The sequence below is a fragment of the Panthera leo genome, chromosome B3 (genome assembly GCF_018350215.1).
Source record: "Panthera leo isolate Ple1 chromosome B3, P.leo_Ple1_pat1.1, whole genome shotgun sequence".
Classification (NCBI taxonomy): domain Eukaryota; kingdom Metazoa; phylum Chordata; class Mammalia; order Carnivora; family Felidae; genus Panthera; species Panthera leo.
In genome coordinates, this window is record NC_056684.1 from 29278425 (window position 1) to 29300171 (window position 21747).

General features: G+C 39.4%; 1 protein-coding gene and 1 non-coding gene across 6 annotated transcripts in view; both read right to left on the minus strand.

Annotated features, from left to right (window-relative positions):
• The window catches only part of SCAPER (S-phase cyclin A associated protein in the ER), a 518574-nt gene that overhangs the window by 28284 nt on the left and 468543 nt on the right, over positions 1–21747 (minus strand). For all 5 annotated transcript variants that reach the window (XM_042941318.1, XM_042941317.1, XM_042941313.1 and 2 more), the window contains 2 exons: positions 8777–9014; positions 3100–3249 (listed from right to left, as the gene is read on the minus strand). In XM_042941318.1, the coding sequence (XP_042797252.1) occupies positions 3100–3249; positions 8777–9014 (388 nt within the window). The remainder of the gene's footprint in view (positions 1–3099; positions 3250–8776; positions 9015–21747) is intronic.
• Positions 17030–17136, minus strand: LOC122223278. Its single transcript, XR_006204163.1, has one exon. It is a non-coding gene; the product is annotated as a U6 spliceosomal RNA (small nuclear RNA).

The following is a 21747-nucleotide window of genomic DNA, read 5'->3' on the forward strand; positions in this document are numbered from 1 at the left end:
CTGGCTTTTTTCCCTTTTCTAATTTCTTTCTCTTAGTGAGCTCACTTCTCAACAATGATCTCCAAATGCTGCTGTGTCTTCTTCCCCAGATGACAAGCCATAGCGCACCTGTCTCCTGCTTGTGCTGCCTGGTGCTCTCTCTGCCCTTTTAGTCTATTTCCGCTTGCCCCAACGTGTCCAGTCACTGCTCTGTCATGGCATCTCCAAATGCCAGTTCCCCTGACCCCATTTCCCATTCACTCTGGTGAGCCCACAGATACTTAGGAGGTGTGCTTTATATGTAGGAAAGGATCAGTCTGTGATCTGGCATTGGCAGAAAAACTCTCTGAAATCCCACACAATTCTGAGTTCAGCAAATTCATTACAACAGAGTTGGCTTAAGCAAAAAGTTTCAAACCATCTCCAAATGCGGATATGGTGAAGGAGCTTATCTCTTGCCATAGAACTGTAACACAGCAAAATACTCTCACATCCACAGATGACCTCTTTACAAGTCCAGTAGATAGTGTCATGATACATAATAAACAACTTAAGTATAAAACAGGAAATTGGAGGTGCCTGGGTGGCTCAGTCGGTTAACTGTCCAACTCTTCATCTCAGCTCAGGTCATGATCTCACAGTTTCATGAGTTTGAGCCTTACATCAGGCTCTGTGCTGACAGCATGGAGCCTGCCTGGGATTCTCTCTCCCCTCTCTGCCCCTCCCCCAAATAAATAAACATTAAAAAATAAAAAAAACCAGGAAATTAGTTTGGTAAACTACGGGCTGTCTACACAGGATAGAGCCCTGCAGCCAAAACGATATTCACAACAGGTGTGTCAACTATACTTCAATATAGATATTCACAAAGAATGGTTTTGATACACAGACAGTGCCTGACTGATGGTTCGACTTATGATTTTTGAATTTTATGAAAGTGATACACATTCAGTAGAAACAGTACTTTGCATTTTTATCTTTTCCCAGGCTACTGATAAGATACTCTCTGGTGATGCTGGGTGGCGGCAGCTCCCAGCTGGCCCCCAGTCAGCCACGCGATCATGAGGGTAAACAACTGGTCTACTTAACAACCATTCCCTACCCAGAAACCATTGGGTTTTTCACTTTCACTGCAGTATTCAATGAACTAAATGAGATATTCAACACTGTACTAGAAGACAGGCTTTGTGTTAGACGATTTTACCCAACTGTAGGTTAATGTAAGTATTCCGAGCATCCTGAGAGTAGGCTAGGTGTATTAAGTGCACTTTCCACTTAAGATATTTTCAACTTCTGATGGGTTTATTGGGGCATAACCCCAGTGTAAGTAAAGGAAGACCTGTAATGTTAAGTGTATAAAGTAGGATATAACAGTATGTATGTACAGTATGATCTCAGCTACGTAAAATATTCATGGAAGGGTGGGGATGTGAAACAGATGAAGGTGGTCATAGGGTACAAACTTGTAGTTCTAAGATAAATATGTTCTGGGGATGTAGTGTACAGCATGTTGACTAGTACTGTATCACACATACATTTAAAAGTTGCTAAGATGGTGCATCTTAAAAGTTCTCACCATATGAGAAAAAAGTTTGCAACTATGTGAAGTGATGGATGTTAACTAAACTTACTGTGGTATTAATCTTGTATAATATGCACATACCAAATTATCACTTTGTACACTAAAACTGATACAAAGCTGTAGATCAGTTATATCTCAATAAAACTGGAAAAAGTATTCAGAATAAGGACTGTAAGGGAACTTGCCAAAATGGTAACAGTGGCTATCTCAGATGGTGAGAGCAGCTTGTAAGAGACTTATGAACCTGCTGGGCCTGGAAAGAACAATGCATCGCTACCTGGGGGGTGTTAGCAAGGGGAAAGCACTTCCAGAATGTTCCCATGGTGGGAGGGGGAGGTGAAAAAGATCTGTTCTCCTGGCACCAGTGTCTGGAAAAGAGGAACTTTTCTATAAATGACACTTGTTCTGGTCCACATTTTCTATATTTTAACTATGGAATTCTTTCCAGAATGGACTGCATGCTCCTCAACCTTCTTCAAAGGGAATGCAAAGAACATACATTTTGCCTCCATGCTCATTCAAGGTTAGCACTGGGGGCATCCAGATCTTCTCGGAAATAAATACAGGGTTTAGTGTTCCTTTCATCCAGATGGCTGTGGTTTCTGAGTTCTCGGCCCTGCCTTATTTTTATTTTTTCTTTCCCCGCTCTCACCTTGAACTTGGCTTTGTCACTATAACCAACTCCTGTCCTTCTCCTGCCCTGGTCTAGTTTGCTGCAGGCTAATAAACGGTTGTTAGAGATGTGCCTAAAATAAAACTTATTAAGCTTGAAGTGAGGGTTAATGGTTGTCCAGAGGCCTTTTTCTCAGCTATAATCCATACAGTTGAGGTTGCAGAAGGTTTTAGATAAATGAGGCTATCAGGAACTACTATTTGATGTGTTAGTTATGCCATTACTCTGGTTTTAAAAATGAAGAGAAATAAGGTGCTCATCATCATTATTATTATTTTACGAAATCGGTAACAGTTTTCCCAAGTTCTTAGAGTAGCAGAACCCTATTTACAAATGAAATCTTGCTTGGAAACCACATAATCCAAACAGTTAAAAGTGAAACTACTCTGAGTGACTCAAGGGGGAGAAGCCCAAGTCCTGCTTTCTCAGGCCCCCCTCCAACACCACCTAGCACCCCCTAAGCAACTAGAAGCCAAGTGCCAAGAGTGGCTTCATAAAGCACCCGACTCTAATGCTATGTGCAAAGTGACCCGAACTGAAAGATGCACTCTACCTCATCACAACGAAACAAATATATGGATAGAACATCAGAACCTCTGTGGTAAGGGAGTAGATGCTTCTGTGTACTGAATATTTTATTGAAAAAATTTTATTTTTATAACTCTAAGAGGAAGCCTTAGTGCTCATCTAGTGCTGATCAAATCTCTTTGGGTAGAATAAGGCAGAGAGGTGTCCTTGGAGTCTGGTTAAAGGGCCTCACGCAGGACAGATGGGTTCCAGCAGGCTAGCCTGCCTTTTCTCAATCCAATACCTCACACTCTCAGTGTTGGGGGAGCTGCCTGAGGAACTGTCCAGGGCCTCTTACCTGGTTATCTGGGTGGTTGACAGTGAAGTAGCCCACACAGACGATGACCTCATGGAGGAGGCTTTCACAGGAGACTTGGCTGCAGTGGCCCAGTAGAGAGCTGGCGATATGCCGGAATGCAAGGGACAAGCCCTCTGCCCCTACAATAGACTGACAAAGACAAGGAGCAGTTAGAACTCCCCATCCCAGGGACAGGCAGGGCTGCAAATCACAAAGCAAGACTGGACCCTGTGCACTTTCTGCCATGGTGCCGGAAAAACATAGGAAATTTCTAGAGCACTATGATTGACAGTTCAGTTTAGAGATTCTTGCTCTAATAAGTGACCATAATCAATGTAACATTTAACCTGAAAAGAGACATGGAGAAATACTCTTACTTTGTGGATCAAGACATACTATCCACCTAAAGCATAGTTGTTTATTCCATTTGTAAGAAGTTATTTTTTCCCATGGTACAAATAGTCTCATTGTAGAAAATGTGGAAAAATATAAAAATGCTAAAATTCTCCTGTGAATCTCCTGTTACCATTTAGCTAACTTCTAATACTTTTCTTTTTCTGAAGGAGAAAATATTTTCTTGAACACAGGGATAAAAATATAATTCTAATTATTTACTTATGTTCAAACAGGAAAGCAATATAAATAACAACTGGTTATTATTCAAATAAACAGCCCTATAAACCCAATGTTCCCAAAAGAATGTAAAAAAACACAACACCCTGACCCCCCAAAAAAAACAAACCATGAAGCCCCCTCAACTATGAGGCTTCTGGGATCCTTTCCCCAGACAGGCAAAGGGCTGTTGTTGGTGGGCGATGCAGGAGGAGAGCCTGAGTCTGTCTGTGCAGCCTGAAGCTTCTATTTAATAAACATGTCAAACAGACAGAGCGACAGGAGGGCAAAGGGGAGAGGCGAAGCCTACAGAATACACTCGCAGCCGACACTGGAATGAAGCACCACTGCTGGCCTGTGGGGAAAGGCAGCGTTTTAAACTCATCTCTTCATTTGAGGTCTTGGCGGCCTTGAACCAGGTCAGATACATAGCAGCTTAGAAGTTTCAATGAATTCACTTTGCCTAACAGTGGTGAAACCCAGTCCTATTAATGAGTATTGTGGAAATAAAATTACTGCTAAATTTTAAGAGTGCCTTCTGTCTCAGTTTCACTGCCCTGAGACAAAATGTTTTTCAAGCCCCAAAGAGGTTCAGGAGAGCTCTGTTCCTTTAAATCAAGTAGTGACACCTTCTCAGCTCAGCCCTTATTTAATTAGTTGTGTCCAGCATGCTGTGACCCAGTGCCCTCTGTTTAACCTTCACTGATAAGAGCAGGTCAAGGGGCATGTAAGTTTGAATATAAAAATTAAACCAATTTTTCAAGGAAACTATATTTCCTTTTTAGTCAGAATTAATTGCCAAGTCAGTACATTGATTTGTTTCTTGAGACCACCTTCAATTGTAAAATCTGTCAAAGTGTATGCAATATACAATATCCGGGATCTCAAGGCCATCTGTGCCAATATGAATTCACAGTGAAATCAGACTCTTTGCTGAAGGGGGAAAAATATTTTGACAGCCTTATTAGTATACAATGAAATGGAACAAGCTAAGAAAATAGTCTAGTGGATAACCTTTTGTTACTAGCACATGATGGGTTCCACATAAAACGAGCACACAGGTTCATGGCTTCACACAAGTGTGGAGGGGCACTGGGGAAGCTTCACTCAAAAGTTAACTTTCTGAATCAACATCTGCAAAATGGTTTGGGTAAATTATTTATCTTCAGAAGCTGAGTCAGTCCACATTTATAAAAAATGTAAAAAAAATTTAATGTTTATTTATTTATTTTGAGAGAGAGAGAGAGAGTGGGGGGGGGGGGGTGTAGAGAGAGAGAATGAGCAGAGGAGAGGGAGAGGGAGACAGAGAATCCCAAGCAGGCTCTGCACTGTCAGCACCCGACACAGGACTCAAATCCACGAACCGTGAGATCATGACCTGAGCCAACACCAAGAGTCAGACACTTAACTGACTGAGCCACCCAGGTGCCCCCAGTCCACATTTCTTGAGGGCCTACTATTTGCTAACTAGAACAGTGCCTTTATGTAATCTCATTTAATCCTCACACTTGTGAGGTAGGTGTTTTTAATCTCTATTTTACAGATGAGAAACTAAGCCCATAACGGTTCAAATGACTTCTCTAAGGTCATAAAACTTGGTGGTATAATGGCTTAAGTCACATCAGTCTGACTCCAGATGCAGAAAGGTTTGATGAGGATGCCTATTAGAGCTCTGCATTCTTGTGATGCATTGGGACTCAAATGGTCAACATGTCTTACATTATCCTGTTTAGCAGGTCAGACCATTTATCTCATTTCAATTTTATTCTTCAGTTCCTTTGACCCACACAGGCAATTCATAAACTGTCTCCCAGATTTTTTCTTGAGGTCAGATCCATGCTGTACCTAAAATCTCTTTTCCTGTCTTTTATTAAAATAGGTCCTAAAAATCTCATTTTTGACATGTAAGTTGTTTTGATGAACTAGAACATGAGTTTCTCTGACCACATTTATCAGAAAAATAGTACTTTTCTCCCAAACTCTCTCAATTGCATTACAATGCAAGTATTGTATATTTGTATTATATTTACTTGAGTATTACATGCTTGATCAGATACCCATCTACATCAATGATATCTGTGTGGACGATTTACTTTAGCTTGCTAAAAAGAGTGCAGTGGTTTAAAAAATGTCTATAAATCTTTGACAGTCCCCCCATTGAGAGGTGGGGCCTAAGCCTTCTCCCCTTGAATCCAGAAGGTTTATCACTGATTTAACCAAGAGCATGGTTGATATATAGCTATATGACTTGTAAGGCAAGGTCCTAAAAAGCCATGCAGCTTCTGTTTCTTTTGGAACATTTGTTTTCTGGAAGCTTCCTCTCAGGATACTCACTCAGAACCCAGACACCGTGTCATTTTAAGAAGCCCAAGTCACACAGAAAAGCCACATGTAGTGTTGCTGGCCAACAGTCCTTGGTGAACCTAGTCTTTAAGTCACCCCATGATTTGAACAGGAGAGCGAAGGGGCCTCCAGATAAATTTAGCTTTCAGCTATCTGTGTCAACCTGCCCTCCCACCACCACCTCATTATTTGAGCCTCTTACCTGAAGCCCTATATCAGAGAGTAGCGACAAGCCACCCCTACTGTGATAAGCCCTGCCTGAATTTTGGACCCAGAGAATCTGTGATCATAATAAAGTGGTTGTTGTAACTAAGTTTTTTTTGTTTGGTTTTAAATGCATAAAAGTGATTGGAACAATAAGGTAATCATGGGTAGATGTATTAAAGGCTCTGATGCTAGAAATTCTGGGCATGTGGGTCCCTGCACATACTGATGAGGTGTAAGAAAAACACATGTGCTGGACCTTGAGTACTGAAAGGATGGCAGCCAGGGGGAGGCCCCTGTGAGCTTTCCTGGTCCAGGCACCTGTTAAAGAGAAAAGAATACCTGGGAACAGTGTCTGGGCGAGAATGAGAAACAATGATGGCCAAATTGACTAAGATAAAAGAAAACAGGAGGAAAAAAAACAGGAAGAGAGACTTAAGAGTAATATGGAGCTGCATGAAGGACAGAGAGGAAAGAAATGTACTGGAGAATTATCAGGAACCAGCCAGAACAGGACATTCTACTTGGTAGGCAGGGCATTTGATTCTAAGAATGGCTTGAACAGGGGTGCCTGGGTGGCTCAGTCAGTTAAGTGTCCGATTCTTGATTTCTGCTCAGGTCCTGATCTCACAGGTTCCTGAGTTTGATCTTCGCATGGGGCTCTCTGCTGAGAGCGCAGGGGCTTTTCCTTCTCTGTCCCTCCCCTGCTTGCTTGCACTCTCTCTCTCTCAAAATAAATAAATATTACAAAAATAAAATAAAAAACAGAATGGCTTGAACACTCTTGAGTCACTCTGGTATCTTTCCTGCTGCTTTTTCAAGTAGGGGGTACATTTCAGGCTGGATATGGCAAAGAGCTGGAAAGGAAGAATCTTGGTCTTTATGTTAGTTTGACATTTGCTCCAGAAATAAGCTTTTGATTTTTCTAACATTATTGGCAACTGTGCCTAAAGGCCATTCGGGGAGCAGGGCTGGTTGGAGTTCAGTGGTGTTCCTTTTGAGTGAGACTGACCAGGCGGTGAGCTCACAGGGATGGTGTGGGGAGCACATGGATCTGGGATCCGACATTCAAGAGTGACTCATGGAATGGCTGACTTAATACAGATGATTTTGTTTATGATGTGGAGCACCCTGCAGCAGTATAAATACTGGTCAGAAGACCTATAAAACTAGATGCTAAGAGACAGTTTTTAGATATTTTCTTTTCATAATCCCTAGTGACAACGGAAATCACTCTAGTTGGACTAGTTGATGGGTAGACTGCTGGCCTCCATGTTCTGAGGACAAAAACTAGTGTCTCCGGATTTCCAAGCTGTTTCCACACAGAACACAATGGGCCTGGGTCTTCACAAAACACAGATGTTCAACCCAGAGGCAAGAATCACTGGCATTTTCTGGAGCAGATATCTCCTTATTAGGTGTGCCTGTAAACTCTCAGAACTTTACACATTATGTAGTTACCATCTAAGGCTATAATGTTCAATTGCTTTGGAAACTGAAATGCTTTAACCCTAAACAGGATTCTGTTCTTGTGATGGATAAACTAACTCTACCAAGTTGAAAGCTATTGAGCCCAATGATACAACTTACTCACTAATTTCCTGTTGTGCACAAAATGACAGGAAGACAAGAATTCCACATTTGTCATCAGCTACAAAACAAGTGTTTCGTCTAGTTGGGAATGGCCAAAGACCACCATTTTCATACATTTATATCTCTATAACCTTTTTCCCTTTCTCCCTCTGAGCAAAGCAATTCATCTAAATTATGGGTTCATCATCTGCCAAGTTTGTTCCTTTTTTAATGAAATCACTTGACAGTTAATAAACTGAAAGAGAAAGTCTACTCCTTGGGGCTTGCTCTGTTCCAAAGGTTCAGTGTTTTTGAAAATTAAATTTCCCACATGAAAAAAAATCTATTTCTAAGCTGACAGTCTGGTATTACAGCATAAAGCAATTTTTCTTTCTTTTGCTATAAAAACTTAATTTATGGGGGTGTGCACGTATAACTATACATACACTTTACACCGGACACAAATCAGTTAAATCATCCACAGAAAGTCATATCAATCAAAACAATTTATCTAACTTTGGTTCTGTTTATGTAAGACTTTCCTTAACATTTAAAAGTTGATGGGATAATAATGCCTGTCTATGAAGAAATCAACACAGAAGATTTATTAGTAGCAGAGTGACACAGATTTGGGTAAATCAGAAAATCATAGGTGCCAGTCCTGGCATAGCCACGTGTAACCTTGGGCAAATAACTGTTAGCTTTTCCATCTGCAAAATGGGTGTAATATTTTGCAGGGCTATCATGAGAATAAATGAGAAAGCATATGTAGAGTATCTAAAATAGTTCCCAGATGACAGTAGCTTAATAAATGATGTATTTTGTGATTTCCTTTACTGTAGTTTACTCCTAATGTCCCAATCCAGGAGAGGAACCTCACATCATTATCTACACTAAAATATTAACTCTTGGTTGGTTAACACCATCACTAACCAATGCTTGGTACCTGGAAAGCAGGCAGATCAAGAGCTGCAAAACTGTTGAAGAACTGTAAGCTCTGAATGGCCACTTGGACTGTGTTCTGAGTGTAACTCTCCTTAGGACTGGCTGTGCTGGGGTCCGAGATGGTGCCGTGGAAGAGGACACAGTAGAGCATGTGCAGAACTCCAGCCAGGTCTGTGGCTTGAAGAGCAGCGGTCAGTCCTGTGGGATCCTGGCGATTATTGTCAAATACGCTGTTTGACCTGACAAAGAAACATTCAACTCTTTAAAAGAAATCTACTTAAAGGATGTTAGCATTTTTATAGGTCAGATGGAACAAGACAAGCAGACCGTTAAAAGCAAACCATCTGAGTTGTATAATAAGGTAACAAGAAACCTCAAGGAATAAATGCAGCCTTCTCCTGCCCGAGAGCACAGTGGCTTGCCCTTTTCTCCCCCTGGGAGACCTGCTCACTGTTGCAGCAGCAGCAGCAGCAGCAGCAGCAGCAGCAGCAGCAGCAGCAGCAAATGAGCAATGTGCAGCCAGTGCTGAGCTTGCCACCCACCCTCCCTGTCCTCTGCAGCCTAGGAAGGCTAACTTTGCTTAGAGTCTACATCTGGGCAAACTGGACAGAGTCCATTAGAGCTACTGGGACTCAGAAGTCAGAAATCCCATAGTTTCTTTTCTGGATACACAAAGGGAATCTTCTCAGGGGAGACAGCTACCAGGAAAATGAGGCCTCAAAAAAAAGGGCTCTGTAATGTGTTGGTATACTGTGGTGGGGAGGAGACAGTTCACCTGCTTTTGAAAGCACGGTTCATCATCAAGGAATATTGGCAGGACAGGTTGTAGGCGCCAGACTCCCAAGAACAAGCAAGTGCTGGATTAGCTTTATACAAATCACCATGAAGTCAGCTTAATAACTCGCAAGCAGTGCCGTGGGTGAACAAGAAGCAACAGCAATGGCAAATGAGCTCCTAAAATTAATAGTAAAGCCAGCAAGGGTTTGTTAAATCTACCTCACTCCTGAATCAGGTCTATACGAAGCATCCAGTGACCAAGAGCCTGCAGTTTTACTAAATGTGGCTGCCAAGCATTCGTTCATTTTTTTTTTTTAAAGAAACTGCACCCAAATTTCTCTCTGAGGAACTACCCCTCTCTCTTATAACCAGCGTGCTTTAGGTGGGGCTCCTCCCCCATTCACTCTGACTCAAGGACCTAAGGTAATAAAAGGCACAGTTTATTCTTCTGGCTGTTCAGTATGGCTCAGGGATGGCACACATCACAGTGGAGGGAGATTCTTTTGCTGAAATGCTTGGAAAAAAGCCCTCACTTTTTCTCCATTGGGTTTGAATCTGAGAAGATGTAAGGTTTGCAGCTGCTATAGCCACTTCTGTACAAATCCTCAGTCCTCTCCATGCTATTCCAAGTGGGTCACACGTCTTGTTTCATGGACATAATTTTCTCTCAGGAAGAGAGGTTACAAGTCCCTGTTTAGTGTCTTCCTTTACCATACTCTTCCCTATTTTTAACATGAATACAGGTGCCTACCATGTCCACCTCCACAGCTTCTTTTTTGTTGTTTCTTTCAGATGGAATCTAGAATGTGAGAGGGGCATTATTAAAGATCTATGCTTATCTTATTAGCCTAGAAACACTGAAGACATGCGGCTAATAAGGGGCACCTGGGTGACACAGTTGGTTAAGTGCCCGACTCTTGATCTCAGCTAAGGTCATGATCTCACAGTTTGTGGGTTCAAGCCCCTCATCGTGCTCTGTGCTGATGGTGTGGAGCCTGCTTGGGATTCTGTCCCTCCTTCATTCTCCCCTTCCCCTGCTGTGCTCTCTCTCTTTCAAAATGAATAAACTTAAAAAAAGAAAAAAGAGATGCCACCAATTAAATAAGAATGTGGAAGTGCTGGCTGGAAAGTTTCTAGTATCTTTTCTAGTTTTCTAATTCATAACTTGTTTTTTCCAAACAGATTATTTTTTTCATTTTGATTTACTACTAGTGTCATCAAAGAAGAGTTTTATTCATAGCCATGGTAAGTATTTACTTCTTGAACATGCATTATTTCTGATATTGTTAAGGATGTGAGATGACATTATATACCTTATTCTCTTCTCAAGAAAGCAGCTCTCTTAGTTTCCTAAGAGAAACTACTGTCCTTTCATTGTCCGGTAACAGGATCTGCTGAATTCACTCACGTATTTTACCTCACCTCACTCTTCATTTTTCATGGTTGGTAGTGAAGGTATTAATCCCCTTCACTCCATACATGAAGAGTAGTTGAGATGTTTTAGGTCATACACATTTGTCAGTGGAAAAAGCAGGATACCACAAGGACTTTTGACTCTTTAAAGCCAATGCTTTGTCTGAGGACCAAAGCATCCAGGCTAAACAGGAGTGACCTCTTCTTTTCTCTCCATCCCTTTTCTTAAGTCAAATCTCAGGGGTGTTAACTGAACACAGTGAAAGTACATGGAGACTGTAATGTAAACTCATATGATCATGGAGAGATACTTTTTGTCTTATGGGACTCAATACAAACACAAAGTTGAGAAACGATGTTTATTTGCTCTTAGGCACATCTAGACCTTTACACGAACTGTTAGCTTATGCCAGTTGGCTCTTCCTTGCTTTCTTCCATTGTAGCCGTAAGAACTTGGGGTCAGACCCTGACTAGAGGCATGAGTAGAGATTAATATGTCTGACTTTATTACATAAGTTCCAAAAAGGGGTCTGTGCTTATTTAACACTGATTGCCTTTTAGAACCAATGGCAAGTCAGAAGACATTTCTTCCTAAAGTTAATTTCCAACAGTCTTTTGGAGCCTTGGGAATGAGTGACATCATTGCTGGTGACAACAGTTTTACTGCTCTGTGACTCAGAATGCTGGCCTTCCCCTTACTGCCTGTGTGGTTTTTAAACTGATTATCAGCATATTCAAATGAGATACTCAGAAATATAACTTTGTCATTTAAAACAATTTGTCATACTTAATCTTTCTAAACTTTTAAATGACACGAATTCACTGCTATTACTTCTTCAAGAGAACAAATGCAGATAAGAAAAAAGTGAAGGTCATCAGACTACTTCTTTCTTCCCTCTCCATCCCATTATTTAGGAAAATACTAATCATAAACTATGAAACAACACATCCCAGGTACTTTTGCAACATTCTCCTGATGAAATAAACATGTTGATTCAGAAAAATGAATTAAATAAGCATTCGATGACTTAGATGTGGAAATGGTTCAAAATGCATATAACATTGCTTCATAGAAAAGACTATTCATTTTAAAGTGAGCCCATAGAATTCACAGGACAGAGAGGAAGGGAAAGGGCTTGTCTATTGCATTTGGCTTCCACAGGACTAATGTAGAGCTGAAAGGACTTTAGGGAATGTTTACTTTTGATTTAGTCTGAATTACAGATAATTTGTCCATGAACAGGCCACTGGCTCCCGTTGGTCTTAACTGTCAGTTATAATCACTTTAAGCCTAAATGTTTATAATGAAAATGTAAAAGGCCTTATTCATATCAGACATAAGTTACAAAATTTTCTTTTAAAAATATATGGAAGATATGAAAACTCAGATCTGAAAGTTAATATATTACATTACATTCTGAGATCTTCTCAATTTTACTGAATTTTAAAGTGTTTTTGTTCGTTCTCTAGGACTAGGGATCTTAGTGGTATATTCATTTCTGTTCATTAACAGCCAGATTCAATTAGGAATAACTATAACTGGACCATCAATACTCCTGCGCAAGCACCTGAAAACCCTACTTTGCCTTAAAGGAAAGTATAGATGTGGAAAAAAAAAAAAAAAAGCAGTGATTTGTATGGGCATGGATCAAATGCCATCCATTCATCTTTGGTGTTTTACCACTTATGTGCCAGGTGTGACAGTTCCAGATACTACAGCCCCCTTTTCCCTATTTGTTCCTGGCTTGTTTGCTCTCTTCTCCCTGATCCCCATTTTTCTGGCTTGGTAACATCAACCCTGATCTCGTTCAGTGCCAGTGATCTTCTAGACTGCTCTCTTATCTTCTTGGATTTTGGCTTTGTTCATTCCTTCAGTGCTGGAATCCCCAGGCATCTTGTAAGAATGTCCCATTTTAATCCTTGAACCCTGAGCATTCCACTTACTGGTCTGCAGTATTGGGAGTAGGTGGGATTAAGTCACTGTCTCTCCCAATGATGGATGTAAACTTCACTGTTCAAAAGTGAATCATTTTTTAGAGGTAGTCCAGTGTGGGGCTCTTAAGGACTGGGATATTCTGGAAAAGCTGACCTGAATCTGGAAAAGCCTGACCATTCATCAGGCTTTGTGGTGAGCACAAGGGGCAGGATTGTCTGGTCAGATACTCTCAATTTGAAAAGCCAAACTACCTGTGCTCTAGGAACAGTGACCATCTGTGATATGGGCAGTCAAGGGAGACTAGGTCCCTGTCCTACAGAGGTTACAGTCTAACAGAGACAGGAATGTGTATCAGGTTCCTATTGCTGATGGAACAAGTTATCAGAAGCTAGTGGCTCAAAACAATACTATTGTCTTACAGTCTGAGGCGGGGGGTGGGGGGTGGTCAGAATCTGAAACAGGTCTTTCTGGGTGGGCTAAAACCAGGTGTTATCAGAGGTGTGTTCCTTCTAAAGGCTCCAGGGACAGTTTGTTTCCTTGCCTTTCACAGCTTTTAGAGTACACATGCATTTCTTGGCTTGTGGCCCCTTCCCCCATCTTCAAAGTCAGCAGCACCTTCAAACCCCTCTAACACTCACTTTCCCACTTCTCTCTTTCATCTACAAGGACCTTTGTACTTACAATGGGCCCACTTGGATAAACCAGGATAATCTTCCCATCTCAAGATCCTTAATTTCTGCAAAATCTCTTTTGCCATGTAAGATAACACATTTACAGTTTTGGGGAATTAGGATACAGATAACTTTGGCAGGGCATTATTCTTTTTTCCCCCACTTTTTCATATTAAAATACGTATAACATAAAATTTACCATCTTAACTATTTCAGGTATATAGTTCATTGATAATAAATATACTCAAAATGAAGTACACCCTTCACCACCAACCATCCCCATAACTCTTTCGTATTATGTAAAACAGAAACTGTATATCCCTTAAACAATAACTTCCCGTCCCCTCTTCCCCCAGCAGCCATCAGTCTACTTTCTGTCTCTATGACTGACTATGCTAAATAGTTCATGTAAATGGAATCATCACACTATATTTAGTTTCTTGTAACTGGCTTATTTCACTTAGCTAATGTCCTCAAGTTTCATTCATGATGTAGAATATGTCAGAATTTCCTTACTTTTTAAGGCTGAATAAATAATATTCCATTGTATGTATACAACACTTTTTGTGTATCCACTTATTTACTGATGAACACTTGGGTTGCTTCCATTTTTTAACTGTTGTAAATAATGCTTCTATGAACAGGGGCATACAAATGTTTTCAAAACCCTGTTTGTAATTCTTCTGGATATATACCCAGAAGTGGAATTGCTGGATCATTCAGTAATTCTATTTTTAATTTTTTGAGGAATTGCCATATTTTCCACAGCAGCTATATCATTTATATTTCCACCCACAATACACAAGTGTTTGAATTTCTTCATATCCTCACTGACACTTGTTATTTTTTGTTTTGTTTTGTTTTGTTTTTTGATGGTAGCCATCCAAATGGGTTATCTCACTATAGTTTTGATTTGCATTTTCCTATTATCAGTAGTGTCAAACTTCTTTTCATGTGCTTATTGGGTATTTGTATATCTTTGGAGAAATGCCTATTTAAGTCTTTTGCCCGTTAAACAAAAATGTTTATTCATTTATTTTGAAAGAGAGCGCATGCATGCATGTGAGTGGGGAGGGGCAGAGAGGGAGAGGGAGAGAGAATACTAAGCAGCTTCCATGCTATGAGCGCAGAGCCTGATGTGGGCTTTGATCCCATGGAACAGTGAGATCATGACCTGAGCTGAAATCAAGAGTTGGACACTTAACCAATTGAGCCACCCAGATGCCCTGCCCATTTTTTAATAGTGTTTTTGTTGTTGTTGTTGAGGTTTAGGAGTTTTCCATGGTTTCTGGATATTTATTCCTTATCAGATATATAATTTGCAAATATTTTACCCCATTCTCCAGGTTGCCTTTTTACTGTGTTGATACTGTCTTTTGATACACAAATTAAAAATCTTCCTGAGGTCCAATTTGTCTGCTTTTTCTTTTACTGCCTGTGCCTCTTGTGTCCTATCCAAGAAATAAATCACTGCCAAATCCCATGTTCTGAAGCTTCTTCTCTGTGTTTTCTTCTCAGTTTAATAGTTTCAGGTCTTTGAGCCATTTTGAGTCATAGCATTTGAAAAGTGTTCAGCTTTACTCTTTTGAACGTGGATGTCCATGTTCCCCAGCACCACTTGTTGAAAAGACTCCTTTCCCATTCAATGGTCTTGGCATCCTTGTCAAAATCATTTGTCCATATGTGTGAGGGTTTATTTCTGGGCTCTCTGTTCTGTCCCATTGTTATATATGCCTGTATGCCAGTTTCACATTGTTTTGATTACTGTGGCTTTGAAGTAAGCTTTGAAATCAGAAAACGTGAGTCCTCCAGTTTTGTTCTTTTTTTCAATATTTTTTTTATTTATTTGGGCTCCCTTGAGATTTCATATGAATTTTAGTATCAGTTTTTCTATTTCTGCAAAAAAAAAAAAGTCTTAAGAGATTTTGTCAGAGATCACATAAAATCCACAGATTGCTTTGGGTAGTAATGACATCTTGATAATACTGTCTTCCAATCCATGAACATGGAACGTGCTTCCACTTATTTATGCCTTCTTTAATTTCTTTTGGCAATGTTTTTTCCTTTTCATTGTATAAGGCTTTTTTGCCTTCTCAGTTAAATTAATTCCTAAGTTTTTTTTTTTTTGGTGCTATTGTAAATGGACTTGTTTTCATAATTTCCTTTTTGAGACTGTACATTGTTAATATAAAGAAATGCAGCTGCTTTTTGTGAGTTGATTTTGTATTCTGCTACATTGCCAAATTCATTTATTAGTTTTAATCTGTGTGTGTGTGTGTGTGTGTGTAATCTTTAGGGTTTTCTATATATAAGATTATATCATCTGCAAACAGAGATATTCTACTTCTTCCCTTCTGATTTGGATGCCTTTTATTTCTTTTTCTCACCTAATTTCTTTGGCTAGAAATTCCAGTACTATGTTGGATAGAAGTAGTAGAAGTGGCATCTTTGCCTTGTTCCTGATCTTAGAAGAAAAGCTTCTAGTCTTTCACCATTGACTATGGTGTTCCCTGTGGGTTTTTCATATATGGTTTTTATTATATGTTGGTACTTTCTTTCTATCCTATTTTTTTGAGTGTTTTTGTACTGAAAGGGTGAATTTTGTCAAATGTTTTCTGTATCAATTAAGATGATCATGAGTTGTTTCCATCATTCTGTTAATGTGGTCTAATTACAATGATTGATATTCATGTACTGAACCATTCTTGCACTCAAGGAATAAATCCCACTTGGTCATGATGTATAATCATTTTGCCATGCTGCTAAATTTGGTTTGGTAGTGTTTTGTTGAGCATTTTTACATCAATGTTCATATGGGGTATCAGTCTGTAATTTTCTCTTTTTGTAGTGTCTTCATCTGGCTCTGGATTCAGAGAATCCAGAAACTCAGAGAATGAGTTACGAAGTGTTCTCTCCCCTTAAATTTTTGGGAAAAGTTTGAGAAAGACTGGTGTTAGTTCTCTGTTTGGCAGAATTCACAATTGAAGCCATCAGGTTCAGGGCTTTCCTTTGGAGATTTTTGATTACTGATTCAATCTCCTTACTAGTTATATAGGTATATTCATATTTTCTATTTCTTTGTGATTTAGTCTTGGTGGGTTTTTTGTTTCTAGAGATTTATCCATTTCATCTAGGTTATCCAATTTATTGACATACATTGTTAATAGCACCTTCTTATAACCCTTTTTATTTATGTATAATTGATAGTAATGTTCCCACTTTCTTTTCTTTCCTCACCTTTATTGAGGTAGAAATGACAAATAAAATTATAACTTATTCAAAATGTACAACATGATGATTTGGATATATTGTGAAATGACTCTCACAATCAAGTTAATACATCCATTACTTTAGTTTTTGTTTTTTTACATAGTTATCTTTTTTATTTTTTGTGGTAGAATGCTTAAAATCTACTTTATTAGTAAATTTCAAGTATGCAATACTGTATTAAACTACAGAAAATATGGGACACTTCAAGAATTTGAGTGTCATCCTTGTGCAGGGGTCATGTTAGTCTTCTCTGTATTGTTTCAATTTTAATATGTGTGCTGCCAACGTAAGCACCCCATTTTCATGTCTGAGTTTAGTAATTTGAGTCTTCTCTCTCTCTCTTTTTTTCTTGGTTCATCTAGTTGAAGGTTGTCAATTCTCTTGCTCTTTTCAAAAAACCTGAATTTTTGGTTTCATTGATTTTCTCTATTGTTACTTTATTTTTTTAAAAAACATGTTTATTTATTTTAAGAGAGAGGGAGAATATGAGAGTGCATACGTGTGAGCTGGGGAGGGGTAGAGAGAGAGAATCGCAACAGGCTCCACGCTCAGCGCCAAGCCTGACACAGGGCTAGATCTCATGACCTTGGGATCATGACCCGAGCTGAAATCAAGAGTTGGATGCTCAACCAACTAAGCTACCTAGGTGCCCCTATTCTTTATTTCAATGATCTCTGCTGTAATCTTTGCCATTTCCTTCTTCCTGCTAGTTCTGAGTTTAGTTTGTTCTTTTTTCTGGTTCCTTAAGTTGTATAGTTAGGTTGTTTTGAGAGATTTCTTATTTTTTAACATAAATGTTTATCGTTATACACTTCCCCCTTAACAGTGCTTTTACTGTATCTTGTAAGCATTGATATGTTATGTTTTCATTTCCATTCATCTCTAAGTATTTTCTAATCTCCTTTGTGATTTTGTCCTTAATCCATTTGTTGTTTAAGACTGTGTTGTTTAATTTCCACAAATTTGTGAATTTTTTAGCTTTACTTCTATTATGGATTTCTAACTTTGCTCTGTAATAGTTGGAGAAGATATTTTGTATGATATTTATTTTTTAAATCGCACAAGACTTAATCTTTGGCCTAATAGCTGATCTATCTTGGAACATGTCCGATGTGCACTTGAGAAGAATGTGTATTTTGTCTTTGTAGGTTAGAATGTTCAGGAAAAGCATTATTCTGCCTACCACATGGACTAGTTATTCATGATTCATTCATTTATTCAACAAATATTTATTGAAGACCTACTCTGTAGTAAGCACTACTCCAGGCACTAGGATTCATCAGTAAAAGCGATGCCCTTTTCCTGATAAAGCTTACATTTTAGTGTGGGAGTACAGAAGAAACAAATCAAAAATATATGTAATATATAGTATGTCAGGTATGCTAAATACTCTGGAGAAGGGGACATGGAGAAGGGGAATGAAAAAGTGGGTGAATGTTTAATAGTATTTTATATAAAGTGATTAGGGAAGCTTTTTCTAAGGTGTTAAGTAAGTAGAGTTCTACAGAAAGTGAGGAAGGAAGCCATAAAGATATCTGACGCCAGGGTGTTTTAGACAGAAAAGCAGCATGTCTCCAGTCTTGGAGCTAGGAACATGCAGGACATGTTCAAGAAACAGCAAGGCCAGTGTGGCTACAGCAGATTGACTGCATGGAAGAACAACAGGAGATGAAGTCAGAGAGGACAGGAAGAAGATCAGGTAGGATCTTATAGACCATTGTAAGGACATTATAAGGATTTTACTGGATGAGAAAGAAAGCCATTTTAAAGTTCTGAGCAGAACAATGATGTATCTGACAAGTTAAAAAAAAAATCACTATAACTAACTGGTTGAAAAGCTTTTAGAAGAGCCAAGGCAGAAGCAGGGAGGCCAATTAGGAGGCTGTTAGAAAGATCATGGTGGATGAGCCAGGCTGGTAGCTATGAATGTGGTGAGAAGTGGTTGGATTCTGAAAATCTTCAGAAGGCAAAGCCAACAGGATTTCCTGATAGATTGGATGTAGGTGTGAAATAAAGAGAAGTAAAAAATGGCTCAGTGGTTTTTGCCCTGAGTAACTGCAAGAATGTGGCTGCCATTTATAGAAATGGGGAAGACAGTGGATAGAGCACATCAGGAGGAAAACCAGGAGTTCAGTTGTTGTTTTTTTTTAAACTTTATTTTTTATTTTTTAAAATTTACATCCAAATTAGTTAGTATATAGTGAAGCAATGATTTCAGGAGTAGATTCCTTAATGCCCCTTACCCATTTAGCCCATTCCCCCTCCCACAACCCCTCCAGCAACCCTCAGTTTGTTCTCCATATTTATGAGTCTCTTTTGTTTTGTCCCCCTCCCTGTTTTTATATTATTTTTGTTTCCCTTCCCTTATGTTCATCTGTTTTGTCTCTTAAAGTCCTCATATGAGTGAAGTCATAGGATTTTTGTCTTTCTCTGACTAATTTCACTTAGCATAATACCCTCCAGTTCCATCCACGTAGTTGCAAATGGCAAGATTTCATTCTTTTTGATTGCCGAGTAATACTCCATTGTATATACATACCACGTCTTCTTTATCCATTCATCCATCGATGGACATTTGGGGTCTTTCCATACTTTGGCTATTGTTGATAGTGCTGCTGTAAACATGGGGTGCATGTGTCCCTTCAAAACAGCACATCTGTATCCCTTGGATAAATGCTTAGTAGTGCAATTGCTGGGTCGTAGGGTAGTTCTATGTTTAGTTTTTTGAGGAACCTCCATACTGTTTTCCAGAGTGGCTGCACCAGCTTGCATTCCCACCAACAACGCAAAAGAGATCCTCTTTCTCTGCATCCTCGCCAACATCTGTTGTTGCCTGAGTTGTTAATGTTAGCCATTCTGACAGGTGTAAGGTGGTATCTCATTGTGGTTTTGATTTGTATTTCCCTGATGATGAGTGATGTGGAGCATTTTTTCATGTCGGTTCACCATCTGGATGTCTTCTTTGGAGAAGTGTCTATTGATGTCTTTTGCCATTTCTTCACTGGATTATTTGTTTTTTGGGTGTTGAGTTTGATAAGTCTACTAACCCTTTATCTGATATGTCATTTGAAAATATCTTCTCCCATTCTGTCGGTTGCCTTTTAGTTTTGCTGACTGTTTCCTTCGCTGTGCAGAAGCTTTTTATTTTGATGAGGTCCCCGTAGTTCATTTTTGCTTTTGTTTCCCTTGCCTCTGGAGATGTGTTGAGTAAGAAATTTCTGTGGGCAAGATCAAAGAGGTTTTTGCGTGCTTTCTCCTCGAGGATTTTGATGGCTTCCTGTCTCACATTGAGGTCTTTCAACCACTTTATTTTTGTGTATGGTGTAAGAAAGTGGTCCAGGTTCATTCTTCTGCATGTTGCTGTCCAGTTTTCCCAGCACCACTTGCTGAAGAGACTGTCTTGATTCCACTGGATATTCTTTCCTGCTTTGTCAAAGATTAGTTGGCCATACGTTTGTGGGTCCATTTCTGGGTTCTCTATTCTATTCCATTGATCTGTTCTTGTGCCACAGGAGTTCAGTTTTAAACTTGTTAAATTCAAGATGCACATTAGACATATAAGTGGAGATAATGAATTGCAAGTTGGATACAATTAACTTCCCAAGGGTAGGTATTTTCTGTCAATTTTGTCCCCAGGGCTTAGAACAGTGTCTGACACACAGTAGCTTCTCAACAAATTATTTGTTGAATGACTTAATAAATATACAAGCCTAAGGTCAGAGGGGTGGTCTGGGCTTGGGATATTTGGGAGTCATCAACACATCCATGGTATTAAGCTCAGGAGGTCATCCAGTAAGTGAACATAGATGGTGGTCTGAGGATTGAAACTTGGGATATTCAAACATTTAGACACTGGGGAGGTACGAAGAAATCAGCAAAGAAACTAAAAAACAGAAACCAGTGGGGTAGGAGGAAAACCAGAAAAGTGTGGTGTCCTAGAAACTGAGTGAAGACAGTTTCAAGGAGAGGGAAGTGATCAATAAAAAAGTTTAACTAAAAATAAATGAGAACTAAAAAAAGGATAAAATTTGTATCAATGACTGTTAAATCCTATTTTTAGATTATAAAAACTAGCTGCATATGTTTAGAATGGGAAGAAGGTGAGTGACAGGGGACTGGAATACAGCTGTCTGTGATAAGTGGAAGAAAAGGCTTAGCAAATTAGCTGCTTAACAGTTCAAATGAGGAAATCATGTTGCTTGTTTGCCAATGAATATAATTCAATTTTTGACTGAATTAATAGGAACACAACGTACACAACTAGAAGGCTTAGTCCTGCTCCACTACCCTGGGGGCACTGGGTCCAGCACTGGGTGCCATACTACATTGAGGAGGACACTGATGCATTGGAAAGTTCTCAAGAAAGTGACTCGTGTTGTACAAGTATCTGGAAGCAGTGTCATCTGAGGAACATCTGACGGAACTGGGAAATTTATGTCAGAACTGGAGGCCATAAAGGGTATTTTCAAACTGAAGAGGTGTTATATTGTTATTTTTGACCCCAGAGAAGAGACATTACCTGAAAGCAGATATTAGATAAACTTATAGAAATTCTTCTAACAATTAGAATACCCCAAAGTTAAATGGGATGTTGAAGAGGTATTGTTGAATTTTTCCTTATTCTGGAATAAGTGGAGGATCACATCCGTGTAAGTGGCAGAGGGCACTCAAACCTCAGCTGGGCATGGAACACAACATCTAAGATTCTGTTCAATCCTAGGATGTTACAGCACCTGTGAATCTACTTTGAAAATTATACCCTCCTGTGCGTGTGCACGCACGCACACACACACACACACACACACACATATGCACACACACCCTATAGCTGGTTTAATGCAGTTCTAATTTGGAGCCCCAATGAAGGGAATGGGGATGACTTAGTGGAGGTGAGAGAGGAAGAGA